Consider the following 17,269-nt stretch of genomic DNA (forward strand, 5'->3'; position numbering starts at 1 on the left):
GTTTGTGTGTGTGTGTGTGTGTGTGTGTGTGTGTGTGTGTGTGTGTGTGTGTGTGTGTGTGGGTGTGTGTATGTGAATTTCTATGTCAGTCAATCACTGTCTCATATTGACATCACTGTCACTGTGGATGGATGAGTGCCAGACTCCTTTGATTCACCCGCAGTGCTTTGAGACATAAAGTCTCATTTCCCTGTCACCACAAGCACTGTGATTGCAATCTGATACACACAGACAAACAAACACATATGGTAAATACACACACACACACACACACACACACACACACGCACACACGCCCGCACATACATACGCACAGGGGAATAACAGTTTATGATCTCCCCATTTCCCCCATCAGAAAGTAGGGCAGCTTTGACTGCAGCATCAGCCCAAGATGAAAGAGTTGTCAGGCCTTAGCTTGGCGCAAAGCACATTTCACTAGCACCAGACACACTCTCAGTGTTTAGCTTATCGCAGCCTGCCTGTTGTTCATTTCAGCTCTGCATGATGTTGCTTGCATTTATTAAAAAAAAAAAAAACAACTTTCCCCATCTCTTACCTTCTGCACGTTTTCTCCCACTGCAGACCATGGGAGCATGGTTGACAAAGCAGGTACCGTATCTGACTCTGGTGTTTTGTTTCTTAGCCTGTGGTGGTAGAAGCTAGCTGCTGCATTTGTGGGTTTTGGCCTGGCTTGGCTCTGTAGACTCTGTGGTGCTATCTGTCCGTAGACTAGGGTGCCAGCCTCAATGATAACTCCCTACATGTCGTGCACTACTATTTATAGCAGTGCACTACGGCAGGGGTTAGCTGTCATTGAGCCTAGATGTGTTGTGGGGTACCGTAGAGCCTAGTGTGGTGGTATCAGCAGTGTTGAGGGGCTGTGCTGTGAATGTGTGGATGTGCATGCATGTGAGCGTGTTCTTCTCCATATTTCTAATGTGGAAACACAAACACATAACTCTGCTCAGGTATTCTAGTCATGTACCGCGTAAACACAGCTGTTTCACACGAGGAGAAAATGATGGAAGCCGTAAAGAACTTTTGAGGTAATTGGTGAATTTCATAGGCCACTGATGCGAGGCCTTAATGTGGTCTCAAAAAACACAAAGTTGTTGAGTGTGTGTGTGTGTGTTTACAATTTCGGTATTTGTGGCAAAAGCCATGATAGAGTGGCTAATAAATTTATTTTTTGAGCACGTGTGTGTGTGTGTGTGTGTGTGTGTGTGTGTTTGTGTTTGATTGTGCTTGTTTGACTCAATGAGCAAACAGTATTAATTCCAGGTTTTCTATTTTTTTATATCAAACCTATCCCTGCCAAACTAGGCCAAGAAGAAAAAAAACAACCAAACAGTTTAGTCAGATCATACAAAGATAAACAGAATTATGGATAAGGGTTAAGACAACGATGCAAACAGAGAAGGGTGGAGGTGTAGGGTGAGTTGTCTCACATGCACAACAAGAATGCTTAATAGATAGCCCCGCAGCTGAACCTCTGTCGGGTTACACAGAGCAGCACAGATTGCCTGACAGTACAGGTCCCGGGAGCACCATTGAGAGTGTCCTCTCACCCTCTACGCTTAATGGAATAGCTCTCATTGTTTTATGAAGAGCCAATCCGGAGAAAAGGTAAATCGCAGGGTTAAAGAGGGAGCAAGAGACGGAGAGAGGAAGAGAATAAAGAAGAACAGAAGGAGCCACAGGGAAGCAGAAAGACAGGTGAAAGAACCTGTGGAGTAAAGCAGTGTAATTTCTATGGTAGCTTCTTAAGAAGAGGAGAAGATGAGCGGAAGCTGATCTGAGAAAGTGCAGAGTTATCTGGTCCATCTATAAGCAGCGGTCTTGGATTTATGGCTGTGACCTTTACTTTATGACCTTTAGTGCAGACAGAGCTGGAAACAGGGGGGAATGGAGAGAATGGTGGAACTTTCCAGCACAATGTCTTGACTTAGTTTCTTTTATATACTTTGTTCTCATTCTTTCTGTCTCTCTATCTCTGACTGTCTCTCACGTTCTCTTTCTCACTCTTTCCCCGGAGTCTTACACAGTATCTTTCTCTATCCAGGCACTGTCTCTTATACACATCTGTGTGCTGACCCATAACCCAAGGCAATTTCTTCTCCTTTTTAAGGGGATTTCATCAGAGTCCAACTACATTAGTGGGGAGGGTGGACTTAATAGTTTCTGAAATCCCACTTTATTCTAGTTAGTATGAGGGGGTATTGACTGGGTCCTGGCATTAAAGAGAGAGGAGCCTCGTGCCGGCCTGCCCAGGCAAGCCGATCAATGGCCACTATGGATTGTCCTGTCCTGGTGTTTCATAAGTATTTGGCTGCTTTAAATGGCAACTCCATTTAACAGGCAATCACTGCTAACTGCCTTTGTTCCCTGAGCTCAATACTTGGGGACAATCTTTTCCAGCCTGACCGTTAATACAGCATCATGAGCAGTTCCCTGATGCAGAAAATGGTAATAATTAAAGATAAAAACCTTTGATTTGATTCCTCTTGTTGAGCAGAAAAACTTAGTTAAGCTTCTCTGTCCCCCCCCCACCACCACCACCACCCTACTCCTCAAACAAGATGGCGTCTTTCTCAAAGTCCTTTGTTGACTTTCCCTCATCGCCTGGTGGTTGAGACATATGATAAAATGCCAATCGGGGTGAAATGCCTGTTAATTTAGCTGCTGCCACGGTTTAGATTGCACTATTTGTATTCATAATGCATGGCTTTATTGATGCAGCGATTTGTTACAGGGCAAAATACTACAATGCAACTTGAGTGAAAATATGTCCATTAATCTACTGAGCAGGACTCAATGAAAAGCATTTCATATTCATAATCTCTTACTGGGTTACTTTGTCCTTCCTCACCCTGTGTCGGCACACTGCTACCGAGTGGGAAATGTCAGGTCATATCTCCAGGGTGCGTCGTGCTGGGTGTGTGTTTGTGACTAAGTGCCTTCGCGTGCATGCTCGTATTGTTTTATCAGTCAACCCTGCCTTTGCCTCCATCTCCCGTGGGTAGACTTAAGAGTGTCGCATCCCGCTCCCTCATTTATTGAAGAGAAAATCACTGTGACAAGTTTGTTTGGGGCTCTTTGTGCTGCTGGAGAAAACATTGTCATTGTGTGTCATCATGCCTTTTTTCCCTATTCCTGATGGATTATAATGTGGCAAACACATAATCTTGTGTCAGAGCCAGAAAGGTGTGATTTAGAGCGATACAGGAAAATGGTAAGACAGGCTAGGAGTTACAGGCCTTTTCTGAAAGTGACATTGATGGGCAACATTGTCTGAGTGTGGATGTAAATTATCAAATGGAATATACAAAAATGTCACAGCTGAGCTTTCAGAAAGAAAAGTTTTTTATTTCCTGTCATTTATCGGATGTTCATGTTTGGACCCAATTCAGTTAAGGTATTTTAATATAGGAGTAATCTTAAAAGGAAGCTTGGCATTTTGGGAAATTCACTTTCTTGTTGAAAGTTAGATGAGAAGATCGATACCACTGTTATATATGTTTGTCCATTCAATATGAAACACGTTGGAACAGCTAGCCCAGCTCTGTCTGAAATGTAAAGACAACAAGTTGTTGTCTTGAAGGGTTTTATTTTTTCTCGGCAATGCACAATAAATTCCTTGAGAGTCTGCTGGTTGCCTTGACGGTGACAATAAGACTCCAGGAACTCAGTTTGGTTTTTGTATAGCTTAAGCAAACAAGGCAGAAGATGAGGTGTTAAGAGGTGTTAATTAATGAGCCTAAGAGATGCTAGTAGGTGGATTTTGTTAAGACAGAGGAAGGTTTCCATCTGTTTTCCTCTGTTTTCAGTCTTTATGCTAAGCTAAGCTCAGCTAACTGACTACTGGCTTCAGCTTCATAATGAATGGACATGAGAGTAGTATCAGTCTTCTCGCATAACTCTCGACATAATAGCAAATAAGTATATTTCCCAAAATGTGGAAATATTCCTTTAAATATTCTTAAATATGTTACTTTGACAAAATGCTACTGCCCTCTGTAATTGCAAAATTCTTTATCCAGACTGCCTTAAAATGTCTGCTTTCCCTTGCCTTAAAGTCACTCTTGAGTTGTTGAGGGTGGCCTTGCTATGCTAGTTACAGAACTTACTTGGCTCCAGGGCCAGAGATTCTGGTACGACTTTTTGCATAAGCTAAAGTGAAGGTTTATTAGTTCATAGACTGCCACTGCACACACACACACACACACTCTGTCGAACGTAATCTCATTCTTTCATGAGAAAGCATTACTCTCAGGCCATCAGAATCCCATTACCTAACCTGAATCGTGAGTAAGAAAGAGAGAGACTGCAAGAGAGAGAGAGAGAGAGAGAGAGAAAGAGAGAGAGTGATGATCGGGTGGGGCTCTATCAAGTAAGTGAATCAAGTGATCTATCCGCCTCTGTCCACACATACATATACATACACACACACACACACACGTTAGCAGCCACCCCACAGGTGTACAGACGTGCAGATGGGAAGGTGTGCATGATTCTTGAACAATCAATACTTACAGTGTGCTACTGTGTGCTTAGTAAATTGAGTGAGACTCATTTGGTCTATCAAAACCATATGAGCAAGTGTGCGTGTGCGTGTGCGGATGCGTGCTCATGTGTACATCAGTGATGATAAAACAAACAAGAATCACCTTCCCATCATCTCTCCCCATCTTCCTTCCTCCTCACCTCCCTCCCCCGCTCTCCTCCTGTCCTCTCCTCGCAGACGGCTGTCCTAACTTGTGTAACGGGAATGGCCAGTGCACCATGGGACAGCAGAGCTGGCACTGCGAATGCCAGACAGGCTGGAGGGGCCCCGGCTGCAGTGTTGCCATGGAGACCTCCTGCGCTGACAACAAGGACAACGAAGGAGGTGAATTTGGGGGAGCAGGAGGAAGTTTGTTGGTAAAGGTGACAGGGACGATAGAGGAAAAATAATGAATTGAAAAAAAAAAGAAATAGAAATAAGATAGAGGTCTCATGAGAAGAGCCCTCACTACATTTTGGCAAAATTTTATGGCAAAAGATTATCAAAATATTACATCAAGAATAGAAGAAGCAGGGGCAGCTATTTTCCCATTTCTTGCTGCTCCTACACCCCATCCTCATCATTGCTCTTTCCCTCCCTCCTGTCAGATGGACTAACAGACTGCATGGACCCAGACTGCTGCATCCAGAGCCCCTGTCAGAACAGTCCACTATGCCGCGGCTCCCGGGATCCTCTGCAAGTCATCCAGCAGAGCCCCATGTCCCAGCCCCATGTCCGCTCTTTCTACGACCGCGTCAAAATGCTTGTCGGTCGGGACAGTACCCACATCATCCCTGGGGAAAACCCGTTCAACTCCAGGTACGGCAGGAGGCACACACGAACAAAAGCATCTAATGGCACGCTATTAATATCCATGCCACCACTGGTATCCTAGACAACAGGAGACTCAGACGCATATAGAATATCAGACCATAACCTTAAAGAGTATGACAAAGCTGACCTCAGACTTCACACTTCTAAGTGCAACTTTTCAAAATATAAGCATCAAACTTTCAGCTCATGATAGTGTTGTCTCTTCTCTGATAGGTGTCAGACATGTAGCGTAGTGATAACAATGCCTGAAAAACACAGTGAAATGGCAACTGCCGCATCTTTATCTGCAGAGGACGAGGAAGAAATGAATTAGACCGAAGTTTAGCCAAGTATGGTATTGCTCTATTTTATATAATGGCAAGTGTTAGCTAATCACCTCAAATAGTTTTTATCAGATAAATGTATGTATTTATCCATGAGTGCTGGTTGAGTCATCAAAAATATTTTAGCATTTCACAGGAAAAGAAAAGAGAGGGTTTTGATATATGAACACTCAAAAATGCATTCTTTTGGATATATTTGACATACAGTATATCAACAAAATAGTGATTAATGCAGCAATTCCAGATAAGAACTTGAGACATCATTCATTGTTTTCTCTTATTTTCATCATTTAGAACAGTGGCTCTCAAACTTTTTCATATCAAGGACCCATGAACTGACACAAATTAGACCACAGACCCCCATCTGATAAGATTTTGTCTCAGGGTCCCCCATCTGATAAGATTTTTGTTTTTATTTATTACAGAAGGTGTTTGAAAACGATGGCCAAAATAGTCACACAGTCTGATACTGTGTTACTTGTGGATGGAATTATAGTGAAAATAAATGATTCCCCTTTTTGCTGGGGACCCCCAGGAACCTCTTCAAAGACTCCTGGGGTACTTGTTGAGTAGAGTAGAGAGTACTTGTTGTTTTTTCTTTGCATTTGCCAGGAAAGTAACATTAAGAAATAGATTGTGCATGCCAGTGAGATTGCATGTTACTGATTAACACTGTGACGCCCTTAGGGGGTAAAACGTTACTTGAAAAATATTCAAACTTTAGATTCAGCACCACAAATATCAAACAGACTTTAGATTGGTCCACAGAGTCAGCCAAAACCTCAACAAATCCCAGAGCCAAAGGCAGACCAAGCCAAGATTCCCCCATAGATTTAGTAGAGCTGTGAAGCACAGCCCGTGGTGCTGGTTCTCGTCTGCATACATTTACAGATGAGATGTTTCAAAGGAAATGACTCATCAAAGCGATGATACTCTGAAATGTTTAGATGTTATTCTATGTGTATCTGTTCTGTAGGACGAAGATACATGGGTGCCCCGACGCGCACACACACACACATACACATTCCTGCACACACACACACACACACACACACACACGCACAATAGTTCATTTTCCTACACACATATCCATCTACGTTGTCATGGTTTGTTTACATGATTGACGTGAGCTAATCTAAATGATGTGGGCTGCTGATTGTTTCTAATTAATGAGTGGTAGAAGACCAGAGCAATAAATGAATGAGCAAATTGGATGATTGAAAGATGGAGAGATTAATCAAACCAAATGATTGATGGTTAGGAAGATTGGGCTGATAGATTGACTATCGCTCCGTCACTCTTGTCTCCTCTGTCTTCTTCCAGTTTGGCATCTCTTATCCGGGGTCAGGTGCTGACTACAGACGGAACCCCTCTGGTGGGGGTGAACGTGTCTTTTGTCAACTACCCCCACTACGGATACACGCTGACACGGCAGGATGGAATGTATGTACAACAGCTACCCAGCATGCTTTGCTGAGACTCTGAAACTACCTCACCACATAGGCTGTATGATTAGACTAGATTAGATTAGATTAGATTAGATTAGATTGGATTGGATTGGATTGGATTGGATTGGATTAGATTAGATTAGACTGGATTAGGAAACTTTAATGATCCCTAGTGGAAACTAAGCTGTTGAAGCCGCAAATAATTTCATACAACAAAGAAAGGGGATTTCAAATAAGAGCAGAGTAAATCTATTTAGCAAGAACAACACAACTGAGAATTAAAACATTACAATTTCCGTCAGTGATAACTGAAATGACAACAAATTTACATTTTTTACACAATTTACATGTGCACGGAAGTGTGAAAACAGTAGATAATAAGGTTTGTTTTCTTAAGTGATAATGATAATGTTTTATGTTTAATAAGTGCGACAGCAGAAGTTTTACTCAGTATAAATGTATGAATCTAAAAATAATGGCCATCAGAGAAACTTTTAAAACAAAAACAACCTTGAAATTGGTTTTTCAAGCACTGCAGTCCTTTGCATTAATAGCCCTATTTTGGTTAACCCACCTGATATGTTTTTCTATTTCCTCTTCAGGACTTCCAGTTTGCGTGGAGTTTTAGGCTGCTTTAATTTGACTCTCCTCCCTACAAGTTATACTGAATTTAAGTCTGGCTGACATCCGTAACATGCTGCTCCAACATCTGATCCACTGGTTCTTCAGACTGACCTCTGCTCATTATATGTGCAGTTTCTGTGTTTTCTGTCTCAGGTTCTTTAAGCACTCCTCTCCTCTTACCAATGGTTTCTTTACAGCCTTTTCTTCCAGTCAGGCCAAGCTGACGCTGAAACATCTGAACTTCTGGTAACATTTAATTGACCTTGTGTTTCAGGGGCAGTTACTCACTAGTTTCACAGACTTGTGAGCATGTTCTGATGTCCCTGTCTGACCTCGTTTCGTTTTGATGAGTGTTCTTCTTTTTCAGTTGTTAGAGGCTCTCGGCCACAGGACTTACAATTTTGTCATAAGAAATGTGAATGTGTATATATTCTAATCATTTTCTCGCAGCTGTTAACCATAACTTGGTGACAAAGGGGTTAAAGGAGAAGACCTACTGTACTGAAATCCAGTGCTCTAACACTGATGTTCATGTTTCAGACCTATAACTGTTGTCTAGAGTGACTGTCTAGACAAGTGTGTTTTAAAAGTTTGCTGTGCCATAATGTTGAAATATTTATTCCAGGTGTTTTTTGGTGTTGAATTATTTCTAAAGCAGTGGAGTAAATATTAAATTAGACGAAGGCAAAAACTGACACAGTATGAGTCCAAGTAAAAGTCCATCCACCACAGCACTCCCCACCTGTACCTTATTCCCATCCTCTTCTCGCAAACGTCTCCAGGTTTGACCTGATAGCTAACGGTGGTGCATCACTGACTCTGCGGTTCGAGCGTGCCCCCTTCCTGAGCCAGGAGCGCACCGTGTGGCTGCCCTGGAGCCAGTTTTATGCTATGGACACTCTGGTGCTTAAGACAGAAGAGAACACGATCCCGGGCTGTGACCTGAGCGGCTTCATCAGGCCTGACCCTCTTGTGATTGCATCCCCTCTCTCCTCCTTCTTCAGCTCCAAGCCAGGGGAGAAACCCATCATACCGGAGACACAGGTGCAGTACCACTGACCTCTGGCAGCCGGTTAATCTTCCTTCTGGTTCCCTCGCTCTCACTCTCCTGTATGCCTGTCTCTTGTAGCTCTCTTTCTGCTTTCGCTTCCATAGCTTTTCCCCCATTTGTTCCCTCTTTCTCTATTTCTTTATTGCTTCCATTGTTTTTTCTCCCTTTTTTGTCCTTCAGCCGTCAGTGGAAGCGTGACCCCCATTACTCCCTCAGTCTCTAATCCCCCCTAATCCCTCTCTCCTGTCATCCCCTCTCTTTGTCTTCCAGGTGCTGCATGAGCAGATCGAGGTACCTGGCACCAGCCTAAAGCTGTGCTACCTAAGCTCCAGGACACAGGGTTACCGCTCCCTGCTCAAGGTGACCATGACTCCGGCCGTGGTGTCTATGGGCCTGCTGAAGGTTCACCTGATGGTAGCAGTGGAGGGCCACCTTTTCCAGAAGTGGTTCCACGCCTCACCCAATTTGGCCTATACCTACATCTGGGACAAGACCGATGCATATGGGCAGAGGGTCTACGGGCTTTCTGAAGCTGTTGGTGAGTAGGAGGGATGGATGGAGGAGAAGCTGTGTTGGAGAGGAGTTTCTTTTTCAGCCATGCAGTCACTGAATAGATTAGAAACTTCACCAGTAAGGCAGCACTGGCTCTGACAGAGGGAGAGAGTGCTAATTAGGAAGCTTGAAGGAGAGATAATACACCAGAAACCCAGCCTCCATCCACTACGCAGTATAGCCACATTTAAGTGCTTTTTTTTTTTTTTTTTTTCTTTTTTTTTTCTCCAGATGTCTATTTTTCATTGAGGCCGCGTGTGGTTCAGTCAGCCAGCCGTAACTGTGGTGAAGGGTTATTAGCCATCAGTGTGAGTTAGCAGTTAGCCACTGGAGCAGCAAGCAGGAGTCCAGGGGAGCCTCGGTGCTATTACATTCTGCTGTCACAGTCGCTCACAGATGCTGTCAGCCAAACACTGCTGTCAGGCCACAGATGCAGTGGACATCTGGGACTTCCGAGTGGACTAAAAATCATGAGGGGCATATGGTTTGTGAAATCACATTCACTCAAAGTTCCCCGGAGTAACTGTAATTTTACATTTCTCAAAGAAAAACAAAGCACATACGTGGTTTGTGTTTGGGTTATGTTTTGCTAACTGTGGATACAGATGCAGGTACACTACATTATTGTTTGCAGTGAAGCTGAAAAGGTGCTGGCTATCGCATTCTCACTGTGACTCAAGTGGGAGTTGACGTGTTAACACACTTTTCCTTTTGACAAGTACGAACACAACAGCACGCAAATGCAGGCGCACATACAGTATGTACATATATACAAATACATGTATCCAAACAATCTCAAAAATAGTCTTGACGTACAGTGTCCTCCTCATGACAACTCATTTTCCCTGCTTGTACATTTATACAAATCTACTGAGTCTCTGTCGGCACATGTGCATGATTGGGACATAATGTTTCCACCAGCAGAGTTTTCACCGTGGTAACCGGCATGGCCTGTAGATTTAAAGGCCCATCAGGCAATCTGTCCAATTAACAAGGTTTTTAATTGATTTAGCAGCATGTGAGAGTGTTAGTTAGGTGTGAGTGCAAGGTTTGGTACAGGTGCTAACTAGTTTCTCTGTGTATCGCACGTTTCACAATTTAAATGAACTTGGGAGGTTATGCTCTGATGAAGTTTTTCATAGCCTCTCTTCCTGTGTTGTTCCTTTCATGTTTTTGTATTTCATGGTCTTTTTTTTCATCACTTCTTCCTGTTTTCCATCTCTTTTTGTCTCTATTCCTCTGTTCCTCCTACCCTCACCTATGTATAGTGTCAGTGGGCTATGAGTATGAGTCCTGCGCCAGTCTCATCCTCTGGGAGAAGAGGACAGCCATTCTGCAAGGCTATGAACTTGATCCCACCAACCTGGGCGGCTGGTCACTCAACAAGCACCATATACTCAACACACGCAGTGGTATGTATACGTGCTCCCTGATATTGGCATAAAAATGAGCAGAGACTGTTCCAGTTTTCCCTTATTTTTTTTTTCTTCTACTTTATATTTAGACAATTCCCATGTGTAGCAGGTTTACAGTACAGTGTATATCTCACTAAACTTGCTATTGTCTTGGGGAGGGTGTAGAACACACTGAGCTTCCTGTGGTTCACATTGGTTTGCCAGGCACCTCTTTTTGCCTGTCAGTGGGGATTTTCGCAGGAAGAGCTTGTGTTCTCTCACCTAGTTTGACTCTCTCATCCACTCACGCCAGCCCCACTGAGTGAGCATGTACACACCGACCAATCAACAGAAAGCTACTAAAACAGAGCCTGCGGGTCGGGGAGTGGGGTGGGGGATGGGTGCAGCAGCACCTTTTCCAAAAACTGATTCAGGATCTCTGTGGCGGTGGGCGAGTGTTTCATCATCTACTATACCATTATCTACACTTTGTGCAGTAATGCTAAAAAGCATGGACAAATAAATGGGCTGATACACTGATGTTCACCTGCTGTGACAATCAGTGGACTAATGGAAAGGACAGAACTGAAGAACCAGTGGTGTATAGAGGTATTTTTTGAAGTGGGGGAATGCAGCCATACCTCCCTTGTCCTCATCACCTGATGTACAGTAATGTTTTTCCTGAGAATGATGCAATGCTACACCATCGTTCCTTGGCCAATAAAATGACTAATTTTATGACAAAATTGTTTATTAAAATAATATATATTAAAAAAACTGCACTGATGAAAGGAACACGCAAAATAACACGTCAGTAATAATAGAATATATGTTAAGAGTCTACAGCCATGCTAGCAGCTAAATGCTAACATCAATCACACTGACGATGATACGCTGATGTGTAGTAGGTATAACTTTGTGTCAATGTACCATGCTCATCAAGATAGTAAGCTCACATTTTGTCGTTGAACTTAAAGTGCAGAGGATGATGGGAATGTCATTGGTCTATTATTGGATGAAATAAAACTTCGACCTTTTGATGCCACACTTATTAGAATTCATCCTGTGGGGATGAATTTCATGGCAACGGATCCAGTGGTTGTTGAAATATTTCAGATTTGACCAAGTCAAAGTAGTGGATGCCACTAATATGGCTAAAAAATAGTATAAATAGTAAAAATACTAGCTTCTATTACTAATTCAGAATCTTATTAAAATCCTCTAACTGAAATAATGATCCCTGATCTATGTTTCTCTCCATCCTCTCTCCTGTTCAGGCATCCTCCACAAGGGCAGCGGGGAAAACATCTTTGTGACAGAGCAGCCCCCTGTAATCACGAGCATCATGGGAAATGGCCGGAGGCGCAGCATCTCCTGCCCCAGCTGTAACGGCCTTGCAGACGGCAACAAGCTGCTGGCGCCGGTTGCCCTGGCGATGGGCATAGATGGAAGCCTCTATGTTGGGGACCTCAACTTTGTACGCAGGGTCTACCCATCTATGAACACAACTGGCATCCTGGAACTAAGGTAAAACACCAAGTTAGTTATAGAAGGGAAAACGCAGGAAAAGAAAGTAAAAGAATAATGACTGAGAAAGCAGATTGGGATTTTTTTTTTTTGATGTTGCAAGAAAAATACTGATAGAGAGAAGAAGGGCGGGTTGGATTAAAGTAAGATGGCAGGAGAGGAGGAGGAGGAGAAGACTGCATGTTTTCAGTACATAGAACATGTAGGATTGTATCCTCTCTTGAAATAGAAAGAATAAGGTGAGACACAGGGGATGACAAGTTTGAAGCAGAATTATACACCGTACTAGATACCATTTCTCCGGGGTGTTTTTACCCATGTTTAAATTTTGCTGTTCACACCACAGCCAGCTTTGTGTTGCTCTCTGCAGGCTGCTCTCTACAGACTGTGTAAATTAACATTTGTTTTGTTGTGCTTTTATCTCACTTTCTCCCTTGAAGGAACAAAGATTTCAGACACAGGTAAGATCCTTATAACGATAAATTAAAAGTTTCGAGTACACATTCCAGAAACAATAGCAAAAGTCCTTAAAAAAACATCTTCCCTGAAAATATTAAAACAAGCTATTCAGTGGCATATTAATGACAATTTTTTTCTTTTTTTTGGCACCTTAGTAATAACCCAACCCATAAATACTTCCTGGCTGTGGATCCAGTATCAGGGGCATTGTTCATCTCAGACACCAACTCACGACGAATTTATCGTGTTCGGTCACTAACTGGAGGCCGGCTTCTCTCAGACAACGCAGAAGTGGTGGCTGGAACAGGGGAGCAATGCCTGCCCTTCGATGAACGCTGCGGCGATGGCGGCAAAGCCACTGAAGCTACGCTTATGAGTCCCAAAGGTGAGCCACCAGCAAAAGGTCCACAAAATGAATCACCAATGATTTTGATAACCCAATTATCCTTTTAGCCAGTTATCAAGCAGAAATTCTGTTAAAGAAAACATTTTCTAGTTTTCTTTAATAAAATGGGAGGGTTTGCTGTTTTTTATTATAATTTTTTCATCCTTATAAAATAAGACATTTGAAAATGTAGCCTTGGGTTGTTAGAAATAAAGTTCAATAATGCCAGTGGGTCCAATAACCTATGTATTATTCTATTTCATTCTTTAGCTTTTTATGTTCAAATGATGAATGAAACTGGCCCTGGTGATTTTCTCTTTTTGAAAGCTGTTTCTCAGGCAGAAGCACTTTGTTCAAGATCTCTCGTTCAATACACAAGATATATAAGATGAAGGCCTCTTAAATTAAACGTGATCATAATATTGTTTTTTTTATTTCTTACTGCACCCAATCTTATGACTCAACTAAAGCAGGACGGAGACAGAAGGAGGTTATAAACCGGGTTAATGTTAAACTTGTTAATGGAATTATTTTTGTGGCTCATTTGATTGTGGAACATTGTGACACCAAACTGTCAAGGATGTCACACTGTCACATTTCCTGTCAGTGACACAAGTGTGTGTACATGTGGGACCACAGAGGTTAGTATATATACAGTGTGTGTGTGTGTGTGTGTGTGTGTGTGTGTGTGTGTGTGTGTGGTTGTGGCGAGAGAAGATGGGAGAGATAGGTGAAGACAATGAGCCACTGATTCCTTCTTACCTGTCACAGGCAAAGTCAGCCAGCGCACATCAGCTTGCCCTCTCTCTCACTCTCTTTCTCTCTCTCGCTGCCCCTCCCTCTCCCCTCTCCCTCTCTCTCATTTACTCGGCGCCCTTTGCTGTATCCTCCATCTGTTGTTGTGTATCTCAGTGTGTCTAGAAGTTATTTTGGGGCACAGTTTCCTTGAACAAACACACCTGTCTGAATGCCTGCTGCCTGTTAGACCAACAAGGCTGACACTGCACCACTGGTAAACAATAGGAAAGGGAAAGGTAAAAAAAACAACCAAAAAAAACAAATGAAAAGTGGAAAGGTGTGGATGACAAGGAAAAAGAAAGTGAGAGGGAATGAAGGAAGCAAGTAGAGTGCAACAGATCACATGGCTTTTTAAAGACTCTGCTTGCAGTCTACAATTGCCCTGTGGGAGGAGCATGAGCTCAGCTCCGCATCCCGATGACTCACCCCAAAACTAACACTTCTCTAACACTTCAGTGCTCGTTCCATTACTTTGTTCCCTCTCATTCAATGAAACACTGAGCAGTTCAGCTGTCAGGGCTGCTATCTGTTTTCAGCTGGTGGAGAGAGTGAAGTTTAATTGACTTAAAATGTCTATCGGTTGCCTGCAGTGTTTGAGTTATGAGTCGTCACTCACGGTGTTCATCTCCGCTTTTGACAGGTATCGCTGTGGATAAAAATGGACTGATGTACTTTGTGGATGCCACCATGATCCGTAAAGTGGACCAGAACGGCATCATCTCCACTCTGCTCGGGGCCAATGATCTGACCGCCATACGGCCACTGAGCTGTGACACCAGCATGGACGTCAGCCAGGTATGACGGTTAGGGAGGAAGTACAGAAGCGACGAGAGGTGATAGCACAATAGATGATGATCTAACGGCCCTGTGAGTGCTGAGCTATGACGGTTGCGTGGAGACGAGCCAGCCAGGAGGTCAGGGAGGGACTGATTTAGGGGGGGATTAAAGAGTCCATCGATAAATGAATGAATCAAAAGAGAATGAGGACCGCAGTCACTTAAAACGTTGAAGAAGAGACCTTGGCGTCCTTTCAAAAATGCCTCCCTCTGCGTAGACATTGTCTCATGTATGACTTCTGTTCCTGCCCACCAGGTGCGTCTTGAGTGGCCCACGGACTTAGCAGTGAACCCCATGGACAACTCTCTCTATGTCCTGGAAAACAATGTCATCCTACGCATCACTGAGAACCACCAGGTCTGTACCACGAGATTGCAAACCCCTTAGGGTGGACACTCACTATGGGGCTTTGACAGGATTTAGTCCCAATTAGGCTTTCTCTGGCCAATTTAGAAGTACAAGTTCCAATTCTAACATAGTTTCCAAAGTTTTACAGCGGTGACAACATTACTGATTAATTAACGTTAAGAATATTCTACTTTCTGAAATCTTACTTCATTATGGAAAGTTTCATCTGCACTCTTTCAATAGCAAACTGCTGCTAACATCCCTGTATTTTTGTGGCATTGTTACAGTTGTTTGATTGTAGATGTAACATTTTCCATTGTCACCTACAGGTGAGCATCATTGCAGGACGGCCCATGCATTGTCAAGTGCCAGGCATTGACTACAGCCTCAGTAAGCTGGCTATCCACGCTGCCCTGGAGAGCGCCACAGCCATCGCCCTGTCCCACACCGGCATCCTCTACATCGCTGAGACGGATGAGAAAAAGATCAACCGTGTCAGACAGGTACAGGATGGAGAAGAACAGGTCTTTGGCCGTCTGGTTGTTTTAGAATGAATTTATTCGACTGAAGTTATTTTCCCAGCTACTAAAATGGACTGCACAGCTGGTGGGGCTGTGTGGGTGTTTTTCTTTTTCTTTTTTTTTTCATATCCCCAGACACTTTTAAAGTTTTCTAATCCTCTTTTTTGATAACTCAAAATTAATTTTACTTTTGGTAATACATTTTCCTTCATTGAGTTGTGACTTTTTTTCCTATGTCATCAATAACCGGCTCTCCTCTTCCATTTTTCTGTCCGTGCATATTTTTAGGTGAGCACTAATGGAGAAATCTCTCTCCTGGCTGGTGCTGCCTCCGACTGCGACTGCAAAAATGACGTCAACTGCAACTGCTTCTATGGCGACGATGGCTACGCCCCTGACGCTGGCTTGAACTCCCCCACCTCCTTGGCTGTATCCCCTGATGGGACGCTCTTCATTGCAGACCTCAACAACATACGAATCAGAGCGGTGCGAGCCAATCGGCCTGGCCCTGCCGTATCGAGCGTGGGCTATGGAGGGTCTGCGCAGTATGAGGTCGCGTCGCCAAGGGAACAGGAGCTTTATGTCTTCAATGGGGAGGGGCTTCATATCCAGACAATTAGCCTCGTGACTGGGGAGCCACTTTACAACTTCACATATGGTCCTGATGGAGAGCTGTCCATGCTGGTGGACAACTGCAACAATACGGTTAAAGTGAGGAGGGATGGTTTGGGCCAGGGAGGAGGAGCCGGCCTGCTCAGACTGGTGCTGCTGCCCGAGAATCAAGTAGTGACTCTGGGACTGGATCCCACAGGGGGGCTGCGTAGTGTGTCGGCCCTGGGCCAGGAGGTGGCTCTGATGGGCTACAGTGGCAACACGGGCCTCCTGGCCACCAAAGCTGATGAGACTGGATGGACCACATTTTACCAGTAAGTGTGTGATAGAGGAACATGTCTGAACATGTGTCGGTATGTTTCCACCATTTTTCTCTCTATCTGAAATTCAAAATGAAGTTTTGCAGGATTCATCTTGTATTGCATTCCCAATTATTAGAGCACCTAGCGCAGTGTACTTCTGCCCCCCAGTGTTAGCTTTTATAATTACAGCCAATTCCTACAAGAGGACCCGTTCTGTCCCTCTCTGGCAGTGACGTTTCAGAGTATATGCAGTGCAAGTACGAACACGTCCTTCCCTTGCCAGTAACCCTCCCTGCAATCTCCCATCTCCCAGGTACGACAGCGAGGGTCGCCTGACCAACGTGACATACCCCACGGGCATGGTAACAAGTCTCCACCGCGAGATCGAGCGCTCCATCAACATCGACATTGAGAGCTCCAGCAGAGACGACGATGTAACCGTCATCACCAACCTGTCCTCTGTGGAGGCGTCGTACACTGTGGTGCAAGGTAGAGACTCAGCACGTACAGGACATGCAGTGGAAAATGAACCGGTCATGAATTTTTAAATACTCGTTAAACTGCAGTGAAGGTGTGACACGAAGGTCGAGTCATAAACATAAGGAAATAGAGATGAAAATTAGATATAAATGACGTTCATTAATTATATTTTGAGTAGATAAAGGTTCATGTAATCCTGAAAATAAGTTAAAACAGGTCTTTTTATGTGGC

General features: G+C 43.7%; 1 protein-coding gene across 1 annotated transcript in view; it reads left to right on the plus strand.

Moving 5' to 3' along the window:
- Positions 1–17,269, plus strand: part of tenm2a (teneurin transmembrane protein 2a) — an 85,980-nt gene that overhangs the window by 59,933 nt on the left and 8,778 nt on the right. Inside the window, exons 12-25 of the mRNA XM_087172925.1 lie at positions 4,742–4,888; positions 5,152–5,362; positions 7,024–7,143; positions 8,555–8,816; positions 9,094–9,361; positions 10,644–10,787; positions 12,047–12,296; positions 12,737–12,757; positions 12,911–13,140; positions 14,579–14,733; positions 15,031–15,132; positions 15,453–15,626; positions 15,933–16,570; positions 16,872–17,047. Coding sequence (XP_087029051.1) covers positions 4,742–4,888; positions 5,152–5,362; positions 7,024–7,143; positions 8,555–8,816; positions 9,094–9,361; positions 10,644–10,787; positions 12,047–12,296; positions 12,737–12,757; positions 12,911–13,140; positions 14,579–14,733; positions 15,031–15,132; positions 15,453–15,626; positions 15,933–16,570; positions 16,872–17,047 — 2,898 coding nt within the window. The remainder of the gene's footprint in view (positions 1–4,741; positions 4,889–5,151; positions 5,363–7,023; positions 7,144–8,554; positions 8,817–9,093; positions 9,362–10,643; positions 10,788–12,046; positions 12,297–12,736; positions 12,758–12,910; positions 13,141–14,578; positions 14,734–15,030; positions 15,133–15,452; positions 15,627–15,932; positions 16,571–16,871; positions 17,048–17,269) is intronic.

Source organism: Seriola lalandi, unplaced genomic scaffold (assembly GCF_002814215.2).
Source record: "Seriola lalandi dorsalis isolate HSWRI2012SDOR001 ecotype SW California unplaced genomic scaffold, Sedor1 jcf7180002053903, whole genome shotgun sequence".
In the NCBI taxonomy this organism is placed as follows: domain Eukaryota; kingdom Metazoa; phylum Chordata; class Actinopteri; order Carangiformes; family Carangidae; genus Seriola; species Seriola lalandi.